Source organism: Gossypium hirsutum, chromosome D05 (assembly GCF_007990345.1).
Source record: "Gossypium hirsutum isolate 1008001.06 chromosome D05, Gossypium_hirsutum_v2.1, whole genome shotgun sequence".
Lineage (NCBI taxonomy): Eukaryota > Viridiplantae > Streptophyta > Magnoliopsida > Malvales > Malvaceae > Gossypium > Gossypium hirsutum.
Window position 1 is genome coordinate 14,454,604 of NC_053441.1, and position 15,913 is coordinate 14,470,516.

A 15,913-nucleotide genomic window follows, 5' to 3' on the forward strand; every position below is an offset into this window, starting at 1 on the left:
GACCTATTATTAAAAATCAATTCTAAACCTGACGGATCATTTCTTTTTCTGATATAAAAAATATAAGATTTCACTAAGTCGATTCTTAGGAAATCTCGAATCAGACTATTTGTCCGTGCCAGCGTCCATGCTGGTTATCACTAGCCTTTTTCCTCTCAATCAACTCTTTATTTCTTTATTCTTCTCATTCACTACACATGTCTTCTCTTTTTTCAGTTTGTAGATATCTTTTGTGGGTATATTTGTTGTCTTTACAAGTTGTGATGGATAGATGATGGTGTTTGTCATTCGCTAAAAATGATTTCACGTGTCGATTTAGATTCGTGTTGTCTTAAATTTTATATGTTTTTTCTTTATTTTTCTATTGTTTAATAAGTCTTCAGTTTTAGAAATTTTTATCTATTCTTGTAGCACGTTTTTAGTATTGCTTATGCATATAATCTTAGTTTTATAAGTGATTTTAAAGATGATTTTGTTGTCGTTCTCTCTAGATTGGTGAAGGTTCAATTCTTTTGTCAATTTTTGCTCGCCGCTTTGGACCATCTGGGGTTGATTTCCTTATCGTTTTAAGTGCTTGCAATTACTCTAGATACGTCGTGCTTGAGTTGTGACAAAGCTAATTGTCAACGTATAATAATATTCTATCGATGTTGTCATGTTGATGGAGCTTGTTATTTACCATCTACGACGAGTAATTGCTATTTTTTCTTTGAATTGTATGATTTTATTTATTAAATGAATTAATGAATTTAAATAAGTATTAAAGAAAAGCTTTATATATAAAAATAATAAATTCACGTCAATATGAATTTTTTAATATTGAAAAAATAAGTATCAAGGAGTATTTCTTCGTTTGTTTCGAGTTTTTCTTTTAACCATAGGTGAATTAGTCAAAAATTTAACCATAGGGAGAGTGGTATATATAAGAAATAGTGACAGAATGGAGGGTAGCCCAAAATCTGAAAACGCCGAACAGAGCAGTGCAGAGCAGAGAGAGAACGAGCGAGAGAATGGGGAAGCCACTTGGATCAACAGGGGAATTCTTCAAGAGGAGGGACGAGTGGAGGAAGCATCCGATGCTCAGCAATCAGCTCCGCCACGCCACCCCTGGCCTAGGCATCGCCCTCGTTGCCTTCGGCATTTATCTGGTCGGGGAGCAGGTCTACAACAGGATTTATGCTCCTTCCTCCTCTCATCATCACCAACAACAATCTTCTTCTCACTCCCATTGAGATCAGGTCTTCCCTTTTTCCCCTTTCTATCGCTTCTGCTGTTTCCTTCCCTCTTTCATTATACTTTGTGATTGAGATCAGGTCTACTCACTAGATTCGACTCGGATGCTCTACGGTTTGATAATCGAATTTGTTATCCAGATTTGGGTTTTTATCCTTTAGATGAAAGATCTATGCTTTTGCAATTTTTACATTTGGTGGTGGATAAAAAAAAAGGGTTCTATTTTTTATGTTCTGGAACTAGCTATAACCGTTTTCTTTCTTAAAAAAAATCTTGTATTGATTTTGCTATTTATGTAAAATTTGAGCCAGTTTTACCTCTTCACTTTGAATCTTAACCTAATTCAACCTATTCCATGTGTGACAATTATGTGGTTCTTAAAATATTAGGGCATTAGGATATTGCAATTATGTGAAACCGGTTCATGGTTTTGAAACTTTGGAAATATATTAATGGCCAATATCACAGCGTAGGTGTTTTCTTCTTAGTTTATATTTCTGTCACCATTAGACAATGAGTTTGATGCTTACATTTTGGGGTCTAGAGTGGTTTTGGAATCTAAATAGGGGAATTCGTTGCTGCAACTGGTTGTTTGTTGGTAGTGTTACTTCTACAAAAATTGTATAATTTGTGTAAGCTATATTGCATATTTAATTCACAGAAAGCTTTGTCTAATATGTTGTTTGCCATTGAAGGCATTGACACTAAACTTGTTCTTAAAAGCCACTGCTACTTTCCCCAGTGTTGTTTGAAATGGCTGTTTAATCCATGTTCCATGGATGGCTGATCTGGGATATCTGTTAGGGTTCTGTAAAGTTAGTATAAGAGTGAAATTATTATCATCCTAATTAAAATGATTAATTGCACTGAAGCCTGTCAAACTTCGACCATAATTTCATTTTCATCCCTGACCTTTCAAAATTTCACTTGTTGCAATTTTCATCTTGAACATTGAGTAGATGTGACAATGTTATCTTGTCATAATAAAATTTCATGTGCAATGGATGAAATTGCCCATATTACTGCAATGTAGCACCACCCGTTTTTGCATTGTTGAAAAATTAAAGTGGAATGTAAATTGTCTTATCTGCTGCTGTTTTTATTTTTATAGTTGGTCTTTAAATTGTTTCTTTTTCCATCTCATAATTCTGTTAAGCTGTTATGTAGAGAATCAAATGTTATTATAATAGGACTCCTTGAAGTGTAACCCAAGTTATGCAGTGAGGGGAAGTAGGAAGAATAAAAGGAAAATTGAAGCTTCCAAAAAAAACAGAAAAACCAGAGCAAAGCTAAAGTGATGTTAAATGGAAGTTAGAGCAAAAAAGAAAGTAGGCTTTAGTTTTTGTAGAGCCTCTAACCATGGTGTCCAAGCCTAAAGTATCTAATTACTATTTATACTAGGTTTATGGCTGCTATTAATAGTTTATATTTACCTAAAACAATTTACCCTTTCAAAGATACGGATAAGGGTTTCTAGGGTAAGGTGATGCCAATAAAAAGTTGTGTTCATTAGGTCTAAGGAGAATGCTAAAGGGGAATTGATGATCATGATAATCTTATTGAAGGTTCAGTTTCTTTTGTTTTGTTTTCTTTAATTCTTTTCCAATTTTTGTTTTCTTTTTAAGATGTAATCCGATGGTTATCAATATGTGATTGGATATTATTTATGGTTTTCTTTCATGATTGCAATATTAACACATTTTATTTAATTTATTTGTATTAAAAATGATTTGTTTTGGAAGTAAATTAGCAAATAACAATATTAATTTCAAAACTTCAAATGTGTTTCACAATATCTCCAAAACAACAAAATGTTTCATGGCATCACCCAAACAACATAAAATATTAGCTTCAAGTAGAATACTGTTCACAAAAGTTGTATTTTCCAGGAGCCTAGTTAACGAAACAAATAGAGCCTAATAACCAAGGAAATTTCATGTACCAAGGCTAACATTATCTTTGGCTGTGGCTTTTATTCCCGTGCTCTGCCCAACTTTCTACCAAATGGAAGCATGTCAAATATGTTATTAGCTTTTATGATGTTTTGTTGAAACGGAACTAATTTTACATGTTGATGGCTTTTATATTTTTGTGCCAAGGCCTCGAGTTTTTGTTTTAGAACACTAGGTAGGGTTGGTGATATATCCAAAATGATAGTCAGAATTGCTCTATTTTTTGAACTTTGCTTATATACTTTGTTTGCAAACTGATTTCCATCAGAAAATCAATATTGCAGGTAGATGCTCTATGGAAAGAACACAGTTTGGACATGGTCATGTTTCAGTTTCCCTCTGTAGTTTGCTGTAATAAGCTTCGTACTGACATAAAACGGACTTGCTTCAAGTTTGATTATTGAAACCTTGTATTGGAGCTATTCTATGGATGCTTTATCTGTTTCCTCCTCATGTTGGTATGTTTAATGGACTCATTAATGTCATATCTTTCGAACTTAAAAAATCTTATAGTAAGTGAATACCAGTCGTACTGCGTAGTTTGCGATGCTTAAGAATTCCGGAGTCCACGTTCTTTTAGAAGCTTTACGTCCTTGGTAGAATATTGATCATTGATATTTTCTGCACGTCCCTGTTTTAATGTGGGTTAAACTGCATAGCAAGCGGTGGTTTGATTTGTTTACTAGTTTATATCCCACGTTAAGTTATTAAAGGCATTTTAAGGAAATATATGATACTGAATAAAATATTTAAAATAAATAGCACAAGGAAAAAGACTTGTGCATAAATAAAAAATTGTGATGAACTATTAATGCGTTAAAATGAATATAAATGCATAATACATTAAACAGGTTGGATTGATTAATTATGAGTTGGATCATTAAAGTTAATATGAATTAAAATTTTTGAATTAATTTTGTTTGAATCAATCTTGATTTTAGATCATTTCTCATTAATCTAGATTAGATAAACATAATAGTAAAAAATATATATTTGAGAAATATGAAAAGAATAATCGACATCCATAAAGACTGATCTCTCAACACACGTGCAAAAGTGGCAGAAGCACAATTACCCTCCCCCGCCAACTATTCAGAGTTCCAACTATGACGTCATCCATGCATGAAAGACTGACAAGAACAATATGAAGCTCAATCCCGTCTTTGTAACTTAACCATGATTACGTAACAACTAACGGAGCCCATTACTGTAATCTTAACCGTATTTACGTACAACTAACGGAGCCCATTACTGTAATCTCAACCGTATTTACTAAAACTAACGGAGCCCATTACTGATTTTAACAGGTTAAAACTACTCATACAAATCATTGAAAAACTGACCACTGTTTAATTAGACTTACCCTTAATTTCTCTTGGTATTATTATATCTACCAAACGATTTTATGAAACAAAATTTCAATAAAAGATAATCCGCAATACCTAAAACATGGCAAATTTTATTGAGATAGCTCAACTACTGAACAAATCGGCGTCCGCGTTTACATCTAATTTCCCCAGTAAATTATTAAAAAAAACGAAACAGCTTGCCGTTGACCATGTAGGTAGCTGCTACACTCATCACAAGACCAATCCTTGTGAGAAATTATTATGCTTAATTAATTCATCCACCGATTTTAAGCTGCTTTAGCTTTCTTGCAATAATTTTCAAGCCAATCCATTGTAACACTTTTTGGCCTTTCGAGGGGCAATCCTAGTGCTCGGTCCCATATTAGCTGTACCAACAGAAAACAACATATATAAACTGAAGCAACACCTGGTGATCCACAAAAAAGCAGATAAAATATAGCAGCAAAACAAACCTGAGAGCAAATTCCAATACTCCTTGATACACCAAAAAGAACGGTATAGTATCTGCACATAAAGTTGGAAAAAAAATTATCCTTTGGAAAATGAAGATTTACTAGATCAGTAACAACAGTTGTTCATGCTACTGAAAAAAATGAAATGTGTTTATACTATATGAAAGAAAAGCTTCAGATGGTACCTAGCTTCAGTTAAACCAAAATGGTTCAGCAGCACTCCACTGTGTGCATCAACATTGGGCCAAGGGTTTTTAACCTACAAGCATCCCAAAATTCCACATTCCAATTTAACATAATAGAAATGATGTATCTCCTGTGCTAATCTATTCACGTTGAAGTTTTAGTTTAGTTGCCAAATAATGACCTAGTATTCAACGAAACAATATAAAATTGTAATTAAAAGTCGCAACTCGTAACTTTTCTTGAAGAACCCATGTCTATCAAATATATGGATAAGGGCATGAAGGTATGGGAAAAAAAACACTCATGCCAGACACATACCCATATCTAAAAGTTACTTAAGTGGCATAGGCTTTAATGACTACAGCGAAGGGACCATGAGGATTCCTACCTTTCCTTATCCTATTTCCCCAATTTTACCATTCATATCAAATAATAAACCAAGCTAGCAAGGATTTCAGATTCTATCCATCAATATTAAATTTTACACGGTCTTCTCAACTTCACCACTGCACTCAATGTCATTCTTTTGTGATTTTTTAGAAAAGGCAACATCCGCAATTTCGTCAAAAGATTTCTGCTCAAACCTCAAAGAATGTAAATAAGAAATTACCTTGCCTAACTCAGTAAGAATAGGAGGCACCACTTCATAAAGCTGTGAAACCTGCAATGATGAAAATTATGTATCCTTAGCAATTAAGTAGAAGTGTAAACAGTGGAGGACAAATGACAATCATTAAAATTCTCTCATTAAGGCATAAGTGAGAACCAGCTTGAACAGCGGATCATCAGGCAAGTGCTTTAAAGCAAACTCCCTTTGACACATGTATCTTGGATCAGTTTTACGCAACACTCCATGACCAAATCCTGGGACAACCTGCAAACAGAAAGTACATCGAATTAAGACATAAAGGTAATCTAATTGAGCTTCTAATAAGAACTGAAAACAAATTGTGCTATTGGGCATCCAATGATGTTAAACCCAGCTTTTTAGCTCAACTCCAAAACTGAGGACCTTGAAAGGTAAAATGCAATCTCAAACAACAGTTTCAAAGGAAGGCAGCAAAAGAGCTCAAAACAAATAGAAATTTCTAAGCAACCACAAGATGCTTATAAGCACTGAATCCCTTTCCTCCTGAGTTCAATAGGAGTATTGAGATCAGATGCAACAAAACAAAATGATTATAATGAGGCAGGAACGAAATTTACACATCTACCAAGAGTTACAAACTTAAGGTGTCACTAGATAAGCAGGTGCTATAATAAATGTTCGAGGCATAAGAATTTTCATAAATAATAGTTAAACTAAATCTTATATTCAAATAAACTTCAGACAATACCTTTCCACCGTTCAGTGTTTTCCAGACATAGTCTTTCAGCTGTTCTTTGGATATGTTCTCTCCACATTCATCTACCACAGATTTTATCCAAAGTAGCACTTCCTGCAATGAAACATGTAGCAACAATCACCAGGATGCAAACTTGTTCATAATTTTAGATTCAGAATCCCTACTACTCGTTGATGGTACATTAACCAAATTAAATGGGTAAAGATTATTATGATGGCAGTAAAAAGAAATCAGGGGATGTCCATGCTAGTAGTTCATTGTTTTCTTCTAGGAAATTAGATGATCCCAAGCTGCAATAGTGGCTTTGCAAAGATCAACAGATTTAGAAAGCTCTGATTGAATTGGGAGTAGCAAGACACACAAACCATATAAACATTTGAAGCAAGATATCTCTGCTTCTATGAGTAATGTAAGGCATGGAAAGCACCTAGGAACAACCAGACTCGAAAAAAGATGAATGAAAACCTATTATAGGCCTTGGGGACACATTACCTATTCATGCACTTTTTTCTATTAGTGAATGGCGGGAGGGATTTGAGACAGAATGAACCCATCTACAAGAATTTGGTAGAATCATATGATAGGAAGTTTATGAATAATCAATATCACTATTTTCTTCCAGTCAAGAACTTTTGGCTGCAGTAAACATTCAAATACAAGCAGTGACTAAACTTTAACCATTGGCTAAAAAGACTCCATAAAGTCAAACTCACTTGAAATTTAGAATCATTACCATCAGCTAAATATCTATAAAGCTTAAGGAAGTTATGGACCAAAGCTTAACACAAATAAGTTTTAGAAGCAAAAAAGCATATTGCTCTATATAACACGTAGTATTCGCTAAAACCTAGTTATAGAAAATAACTTGCAATAATGATAGGAAACTCAAGTAAGGAAGATCTAATACCTGATTAGCCAGACCATGAAGCGGCCCAGCTAACCCATTCAATGCAGCTGCAAAGGAAAGATAAGGATCTGAAAGCGCACTACCCACCTAAATACAGATCATCAATAAGAAAAATAAAAAACCAAGCATCAGTTAGATTGGCATAAGCTGGAAATTTTTCAATTTGTTTGATAACTTGAACAGATGAGCTCAGTATGAGATGGTTATAACCAGAGATCAGAGATACTGAAAACTCATGGCAACTTAAAATAGTTATAACCATAACAATAACCATTTGTAACTTACCAAGTGACCGGTGTGGGCACTAACATTTCCACCTTCATGATCACTGGAGCACAAAATTGAAACTGGATCAATATAGTGACACATTATTTGACCAAAAAGATGATGGATATTTTAGAAGATATCATACTGGTAAAATTAAAAGTAAAATACAGAACTTAAATTCTGTATGTCATAAATCTTATGCTCTATAGAAGATTAACAAAAACAAACCTATGTATGGTGACATAAAGCCTCATAAGCTCGTGCATTTGGTGACTGCTAAATCCCAACATGTGCGAAAAATTCCCCCCATAGTCCAATGAGTCATCCATGGGAATAAATTTTCCATCCTTGTACATCCTTCAAAACCAAAGAGAACACGATTTAGAAAACATAATTTTATGAAACAAGGATTACAAGGCAATGTAGCTGTGTGATCAGATGGGCCACCTAACATGTCAGTACAGTTGGTTCATAAGATTGAAATAGCATCCTTATTAGGGATGGCAAAAAAACCTGAAACCGACGGATTCCAACTCAATAGGGTTGGGTTTTTTTTCTCCTGAAATCAGGTTTGGGTTGGATCGGTTTAATTTAAAAAAAATAGTCTGGTCGGGTTTAGGATAAACACACCCACCCCAGGGTATTTACAAAATTACCCCTCTTTATATTTTTATTTACAATTTAACCCCTCAAGTGATTTTAATACTAAAACTTTCTCGAGCCAGTGGCTACTGGCTACAGCCGCCTCTTTTTAAGCTTTAGTACGTTGAAACCCTAAAAATTCCCCACAATCCCTAAAATTATCAGTGACTTGATTTTTATTCTCCTTTGATCCTTTCGCCATATCTGTCTTCAGTATTCACCATCTCTGCAACAATCGACATCTGTTGGGGCTTGGGGATTTTGTTTCTCCCTACAAATTGACAGTGAAAGTAGGTTCTTTGCTTCGCATTCTCTTTTCAGTTTTTCTTGCATAAATTTCTTTGAATTTCTCAGGTGAATTTCTTTGATTTTTGTTCCTCTCATGAAGCCAACATTTTTGGGGTTAAGAAGCAGAGAGAAAGAGTTTTATTAACATTTTATTATATCGTTCATTGGACTTTGAATAATCTTGAGCTAGTTTCATTCTAAAACTTTGGATAATTTTCAAATGTTTGTAAAGCCACCACCCACCAACAGCTTGAAATCCACATTCTTTTTTGTCTAAGTTTCTTTGAGAAACTAGTGGCTGCCAGAAATAAAATGAAATAAATTTGGGACAGGTCAGTGTTGGTGTTGGTGTTGGGTTTTTTATAAAATTTCGGGGTCGGGACAGGTTTATTCTTTTAATGCTGGGTTGGGTTGGGGTTGAGGCATGGGCGTGGAATTTCATGGCAGGCAAAAATCTGCCCCGCCTGCCCCATTGCCATCCCTAATCCTTATTGATAGGCCAGGCCAAACTGAATTAAACAGACCATCAGATCAACACATTGATGAAGGACCACTGCAGACAGTTAGTTACTTGGAATCACAAATTTATGCCAAGTGTTACAAACTCTTTCTATAAATTTGTTCTGTGTGTTTTTAACAGAGATTTGGGTTATAGAATTTTTTTTGCTTTCAGATTTCCTGTCCTTTACTCCCTCAGGTTCAACTTGTTTCTCACTTTCCTCTCTATTTCCTGTTGTCTCCCTAAAGTTCCTAGACTCAATATTTTGTCTCTTTAACTCTTCTTGTTCTCCATCACTCAGAAGTACACAAACAAATTGCTGCAGGTTTTTGGAACACTAAAAGAAGATTTCACAAATGAAAGTCATCCAACAACTTATCTGTGCTATAGACAAGGTTTTATCATATGCTTCACTAACCTTCTATAAACATACGAAGCGACCAATGGCACACAAGCTATCAAACTAAGAGCATCTTCATATGTTGGCTCCCAATACCTGAAAGCAAAGTAATATCACAAAGGATCCATGACCACAAGATAATTATGCGATCATAGTATAACTGCTTAGAAAGCCTTACTTTAACTTTGAAATTCCTTTCTCATATGCTTTCTGAAATTCACTTTGAACCTGAAAGATTAAAGTTGTTAACTCAGATACATGGAAAAAGAAACTTAACAACACAAGCTTGAAATTGGATATGCCCTGTTTACGCCTACAGATGCCACTATAGATTTAAAACATAACATTAACGCTTGGAGGTACTTCTAAAAATGAAGCTACCTACATATATAATGATAGGAGAAAGAAGTCCATCTCCTATAAAGTCTATAATGTATAGGAGAGAATAAGGGGGGAAAAAAAAGGAAAGGAAATGATAGCACCAGAACAGCAAATATAGAGATATACTAGAGCAACTCAAAAACGTAACCATAAAGATTATCCAGTTAATTCTCAGATGCTATCTAGTTATTAGAAAGAGGTGTTTTCTGATTACCAAGAGATGAGAAATGAGAGCATAAAATAACAATTTGTGGTTTAAAGAATTCAAAAAGGGATTTTCAAATATATAGTAGTTTAAAGCCAGGTAATCAGTCTTAAAATACTAAAATTGAACGCATTTAAACCCCAGAGCAACATTGCCATCTGCTAGTTGACTTTTGAAGAACAACAGCTACTGTCAAAATTGTATCTTATCATGAAACTGAAGAACACAGAACATCAACGTTTACAACTAAAACCAAATGCATGATTAAGCATAGCAACCTGGAGTGCCATAACACCAGTTGCAAATTGAGTCATTGGATGAGCTGAAACAGGTAGAGCATCAATGGCCTTGAAAACGTAATCTATAACCAAACAGAGAAATCCAAGTAAGAATTGCACAGCTTGAACCAAGTGAGAGGTAAGAGTTGTTTAAGGTTTACACTTGCAAGGAATAATCCAGAAGCTACAAACCTGGAACAACAGCACGGTCACGCAATTCCTGAGATAAAGCATCAACCTGAGCTTTGCTTGGCACCTGAGGTGGAGGAGGAAAAGGGCACATCATCAACCACTACAGGCCAAAATAGGTATCCAGTTATTATTAGAACCTCACACAATTACACACCTTTCCAGTCAAAAGAAGCCATAAAAGACCCTCAGGCAAAGGTTCTCCATCAGGCTTTGCAGCTGGTAATAGTTTTTGACACTCGGGAATTGACAAGCCCCTAAAGCGAATTCCCTGGAAAAAGAAAAACACCTTTCAGATCTACCAAATAAATGTCACTTTATCTTCCAGTAATTATAGTAACTTAGCACAATAGTCTGGTCAAAACGCTGTTTCTAATGGTAAGTGAGTGAACCATACCTCATCTGGGTCAAGTAATGAGGTTTCCCAAAGCAACCCTGTCATTCCTCTCATTCCACCAATGACCTTTCAAACACAGTGCAGAAATCAGCTAATGAGAAACCCAAACATATACTCACAAGCCATTCAAAATTTTCCAACTTTGAATTGAGAAACAAAACACAAAAGAAATTTTCACTAGTGCAACACTAGAAACATATAATATGTTTTACCATATCAACAGTAATATTCCCAAGTTGCACTTTTCCATGTTCTGCCCTCAGTTTCTTCAGGCGCTCCTGGGAAAAAACTAAGAAGCCATTTAGTGAAGGCAATTTTGATACAAGCTATGATCTTGCATATGATCATTGGCAGAATCACACAGGTGATAGATTATACACTAGCTGGATAAACTTGTGAGGATTAAAAGTTAACAATAAGCCTCTTCAACAACTTATCAGTGGAGTGGCATACATAAAAAGTGGTTATGAATTAAGCAGCACTGGCTAAAATAGTAACTACATCTGCAGCTATCCCTTAAGGACAAATGGAACCCCATTGAGACAAATAAGACAAACCTGTTGTTCAGGAATCAATTCCTTCAACTGCGAATGAAGATCCTGCAATGGCCCCAAATAAGTTAATTTACAAATATAAGCAAGGGTGAATACAAGTAAAAGCTAAAAAGACCAAATGGGAAAACCAAGTAGCAAATGAACCATTTTGAAGTCCAAATATATAACTAAATAGTAATGCAAATAAAAGATTGTCACTTTCAGGCTAGGATTTAAATACAGCCACAAAGTGTCATTGTGGCCACTATTTGGCGGTTTCGGCTCTTCCTGTCACCAACATTTGTCAGAATTGGGTTGTGATAAGTTAACAATCAATAGCTTTAAGCTCATGACTGTGAACTAAATAGTAAATAGATTCAATTTACAACTTGTGAATAGTTTTTGGGTAAATAAAATATCCTAATATGCATAAATGATTTTAAAAATCATTAATAAAGAATTTTTTAAATTATAATTACTGTGCATTATAATAAGATGTGCAAAATCTTTCACAACAGCAAAAATTGAAATGGCCGTAATAGCATCCACTATATTACAGGTAAACTCGACATGACCAAAACTTTACGGGTGTTAAGTGAAGCCCACTATCATGCCAAACAGACGGTGCTACTGCAACATACAAGTGTATACTGCTGATCCAACGTAGGAGTTTCTTCTTTTCAGAGAATAGCGTGTCTTTCATGTACAACTTATACAAGAATGTTCAAAAAGAAAAAAAAAAAAGTAGGAAGAGAATAGATAACTCACAAGATCGGAAGAGGACTGCATTTGAAGCCATCTAACAGAATTGCTGAGACTGGAATGCTGTTTCTGCAGCACAAATAAATTCAATATATAAGACCTTACGCACACAGCCTACTAGGGAAAAAAAAGGTATATGGTAGATCAGAGTCACATTGAACTTACAACACGTGACCTTAGCCTGGATAGCGCTGATACTCCCTTCAAAAACACCATCGCGCACTGCAAAAAAAAAAGAAAAGTAAATAAATAAAACAGAAGCATAGCGACGATTATTGGATCTTCATTAGGTTATGTACTAATTGATTTCCGATTATTTGTCAAAAGTAAAAGAATCAATAATAACTAAATAAAGAAAAATATACAAAATAGAATGTGTATCTATATGATCAAAAACTTGATCTGTAAAATATAGCACCTCCGGTAACAAATGTTACGCTCTACAAAGATCTATGAATAGCAATTAAATACAAGAACAACTCAAAGGCAGAAGAAACGGAGATGATACAGAATTAGCTGGTAATTACAGTACTTAAAAGAGTAAACAACAAACAAATCAAACAGAACAGGGTAATCGACTGAATATTGAAGTTATGAGAAGGAAGCGTACCCGGTCAGAGAAATACTGCGGAGAGGGGAAAGTGATATGCACAAATTTTGGAGATCTTTTTCGCTTTTTGCTTTGTATTTTCAATTCCGTGAATTTATTCGGTGTTTTCTTATTCTTTTTTGGCTCAAAGACCTCATGTGTTTATCGAATTCCATTTGTACCCTCCTTTGGCCCTTGTTGGGTAGTTGTCCGAAATGGCTGCTCAAGAAACCAAATGGTCAACACATTACAGCCATTTTCGGTTTTTCTAGAAAATTGTAACTTGAAATACCAAAATTATTAAACAGAACTTTTAGATTGTACTAAATATTGCACATCCAACGGGTAAAATGAAAAGGTATATATTATACTTTTTTAAATTTAAGATATAAATTATGTGAAATTTTGAAGTATATTGATTTAATTTATTTATATTAATTTATAGAGTGAAATTTTGAAGGTTAAAATTTATTTTAAACTTTTATACACTTTAAATATTTAGAATTTAGTCTTTTTACTTTTATTTTCAGGAATGTAATCTTTTACTTTTTAAATTTAAATTTAAATTTAATTGTTATCACCATTAAAATTCTTCTATGAAATTTTTTGGTGTGATATTTGGAAATTTAGAAGAAAAAAATATTTACTTTATAACCATGTAACAATAATGTTGAAAATATTAATTGTGATTTTTTCTTGAACACGCATATTCGAAATGGTCATGATAAAATAAGATTTTCAGTTAGAATGCTCTTATTGAGAAAAATTGATGTCAACATTTTAATTGGAATAGTTAACAATATTAACTATTTAGACTAATTAATGACATTATAAAAGTAGAGGGACTGAATTATGTTAAAAATTAAAATATATAGATTAAATCTCAAGTTTTAGCATAGTTTATGAGCCAAATTAAAATTTGACCATTGTTTTATAATGTAAACAAAAGTGACCAAAACGTAAAAGAAATGGAAAGCCGTATGTCAATATCTAAGACTTTGGTGTATTGAGATTATATATAATCACATAATCTTTTAATCAAGAAGTTAATATAATGACCAAATTATATTAAAAATTAAATGATAGAGATTAAATCTCAAATCTAAGCATGTTAGAGGGATCAAAATTGATATTTAATATTTTTAAAAATGTAAAATAAATAAAAATAAAAAAGAGAGAGAACATGTGGTTGAGTTTGCTATGTCTCAACTAAACCTATTCACTAGTAAAGCCACCCGCTTAATCCCGAAGGCTCGCCTAAAATGTAAGAGAGTTTAGATAAAAATATAGGTTCGAAAAATAAGTTTAGACAAAAAAATAATGTCTATTTTCTAAATGGGTCAGGGCATAGGTAAATTTGGTGGCTTGGGTTCAACCCGACCCAAATTTACCTAAAAAAAAAATTTCACTATTGTTTTGTTGTTATTTGCTGCTATTTTGCTCTCGTCTTCTGCGATTTTGATGTTGTTTTGCTACCGTTTTACTATTATATTATTGCTATTTTATTGTTATTATGCATTCACTTGCTAAGTTGTAACTATCTTAATATTATTTAAGTATAAATTTTTAATGTTTTTTCAAGGGAAATTTTATTTTAATATATTTGATGTATTATATTTTTAAAATTTGTTGTTATATAAAAAATAATATAATATTTTTTTAATACGATCGGATCGAATCGAGTTCAAATTTAATATTTTTTATACAGGTCAAACTTATACAAAAATTTAAATCTATTTTTTAAACCTAAAAATAAATATAAAATTTTGTATTGACCCAACTAGACTATGATGAGATTTATTCTTAACACATTCATTTTATGCATTAGTAACATAAATGTCAGATGTGCAATAGGTTTCTTTAAAAGGTTAAAATAATTTATGCATTTATACCAATAATGATAATAATAAATTTTTTGGTACATATAGTACTTTATGCACTCATCCTCGGTACAATTTATGCATGTGACCAATCTTCAGTATTTATGGAAATATAGCCAAATTAACAGGTTTCTTTAAAAGATCGAAATAATCATGCTTGTGACCAATCAAATTGGTTAACTTTATGAATTTATGATTATTGAATTTAGTTCAGTTTAGTATCACAATCAAACTCTGTCAACTTTTTAATAATATTTACATTATATATATTTTTTATAAATATAAAAATTAACCTTTATATTTATATTTTTAATTTTCTTTTTTATATTTCAAATTTTAGGATTAATTATTAGCGTTGTTAATATTTTTTCAAGTTAAGTATATTGTAACGCCAATTTTTAGTTATATAGTTACCAAGTGAATTTTTTATTTCAAAATGTTATATCAACAAATCTAATAAAATAATAATAAAATTATAACTAGATCTGATTTTGAATTTTAAAAATAAAAACGAATAATTTTTTTAAAATAAAAATATAAGAATTTAAATTTAAATTTATAACAAAAAAATGCATTATCTTATATTAACCTACTGGTTATTTTCTCTTTTCTTTTTTATTTTTGGCTAAACCTACCGGCTATTTTCGGTATATGTGTTATAATAAGAAAAAAAATACATTATCTTATATTAAATGTATTATAGTTTCATTTGCTAATTCCCCATGATGAAAATGCGTGAGGCATGACCGTTTAATTCTTCTTATTATAACACATTTAATTAATTCAGTATCGCAATTTTATCAAACATCAGCTTAATTAGAAAAAGAAAAATCTATATTTATTTTTTAGAGAGGATATAGGGATAACTATATACTTTACAATTTTATACAATACTCCTTCTTTTTAAAATTAACCTATTCCACTCCTATAAATCTACCGATTATCATGACTTCTCTCCAATACCTACTCTTCTTTAATATTCATTATTTCTAAAAGTATAAAATTTATATTTTTTTATAAACTATGCTAATAGTCACTCAACTATTAGAAAATTTATTTTTGTCACCCAACTATAAAAAGATACAAAATGATCACCTAACTATTAGTATTTTTTTATCACTAGTTCGCTAACGGTGACAACTTTTAAATTTAGCATA

The 15,913-nt window shown here is 32.7% G+C and overlaps 2 protein-coding genes across 4 annotated transcripts; one reads left to right on the forward strand and one right to left on the reverse strand.

The window, feature by feature from the left end:
- The first annotated feature begins 929 nt into the window (after window positions 1–929).
- On the forward strand, window positions 930–3,670 carry LOC107905800 (NADH dehydrogenase [ubiquinone] 1 beta subcomplex subunit 3-B). 2 transcript variants are annotated; one of them, XM_016832560.2, is made up of 2 exons: window positions 930–1,238; window positions 3,470–3,670. In XM_016832560.2, exon 1 carries the CDS (start codon window positions 1,011–1,013, stop codon window positions 1,230–1,232), a length of 222 nt encoding a protein of 73 aa, XP_016688049.1. In that variant the 5' UTR covers window positions 930–1,010; the 3' UTR covers window positions 1,233–1,238; window positions 3,470–3,670. The 2 variants fall into 2 exon arrangements, with proteins under 2 accessions (XP_016688049.1, XP_016688050.1); XM_016832561.2 differs by having other exon boundaries at window positions 936–1,238; window positions 3,454–3,670.
- Window positions 3,671–4,624: 954 nt separating this feature from the next.
- LOC107905799 (citrate synthase, mitochondrial) lies at window positions 4,625–13,106 on the reverse strand. 2 transcript variants are annotated; one of them, XM_041093898.1, is made up of 20 exons: window positions 12,898–13,106; window positions 12,453–12,509; window positions 12,294–12,356; window positions 11,550–11,591; window positions 11,205–11,270; window positions 10,993–11,058; window positions 10,753–10,866; window positions 10,599–10,662; window positions 10,407–10,489; window positions 9,721–9,770; window positions 9,561–9,638; window positions 7,942–8,070; window positions 7,732–7,774; window positions 7,447–7,533; window positions 6,531–6,632; window positions 5,960–6,067; window positions 5,804–5,854; window positions 5,193–5,266; window positions 5,008–5,059; window positions 4,625–4,920 (listed from the first exon to the last, which is right to left on the reverse strand). In XM_041093898.1, the coding sequence occupies exons 2-20, from the start codon at window positions 12,501–12,503 to the stop codon at window positions 4,822–4,824; spliced, it is 1,422 nt and encodes a 473-aa protein (XP_040949832.1). In that variant the 5' UTR covers window positions 12,504–12,509; window positions 12,898–13,106; the 3' UTR covers window positions 4,625–4,821. The 2 variants fall into 2 exon arrangements, with proteins under 2 accessions (XP_040949832.1, XP_040949833.1); XM_041093899.1 differs by lacking the exon at window positions 12,898–13,106 and adding an exon at window positions 12,706–12,877.
- Between the last annotated feature and the right edge of the window lie 2,807 nt (window positions 13,107–15,913).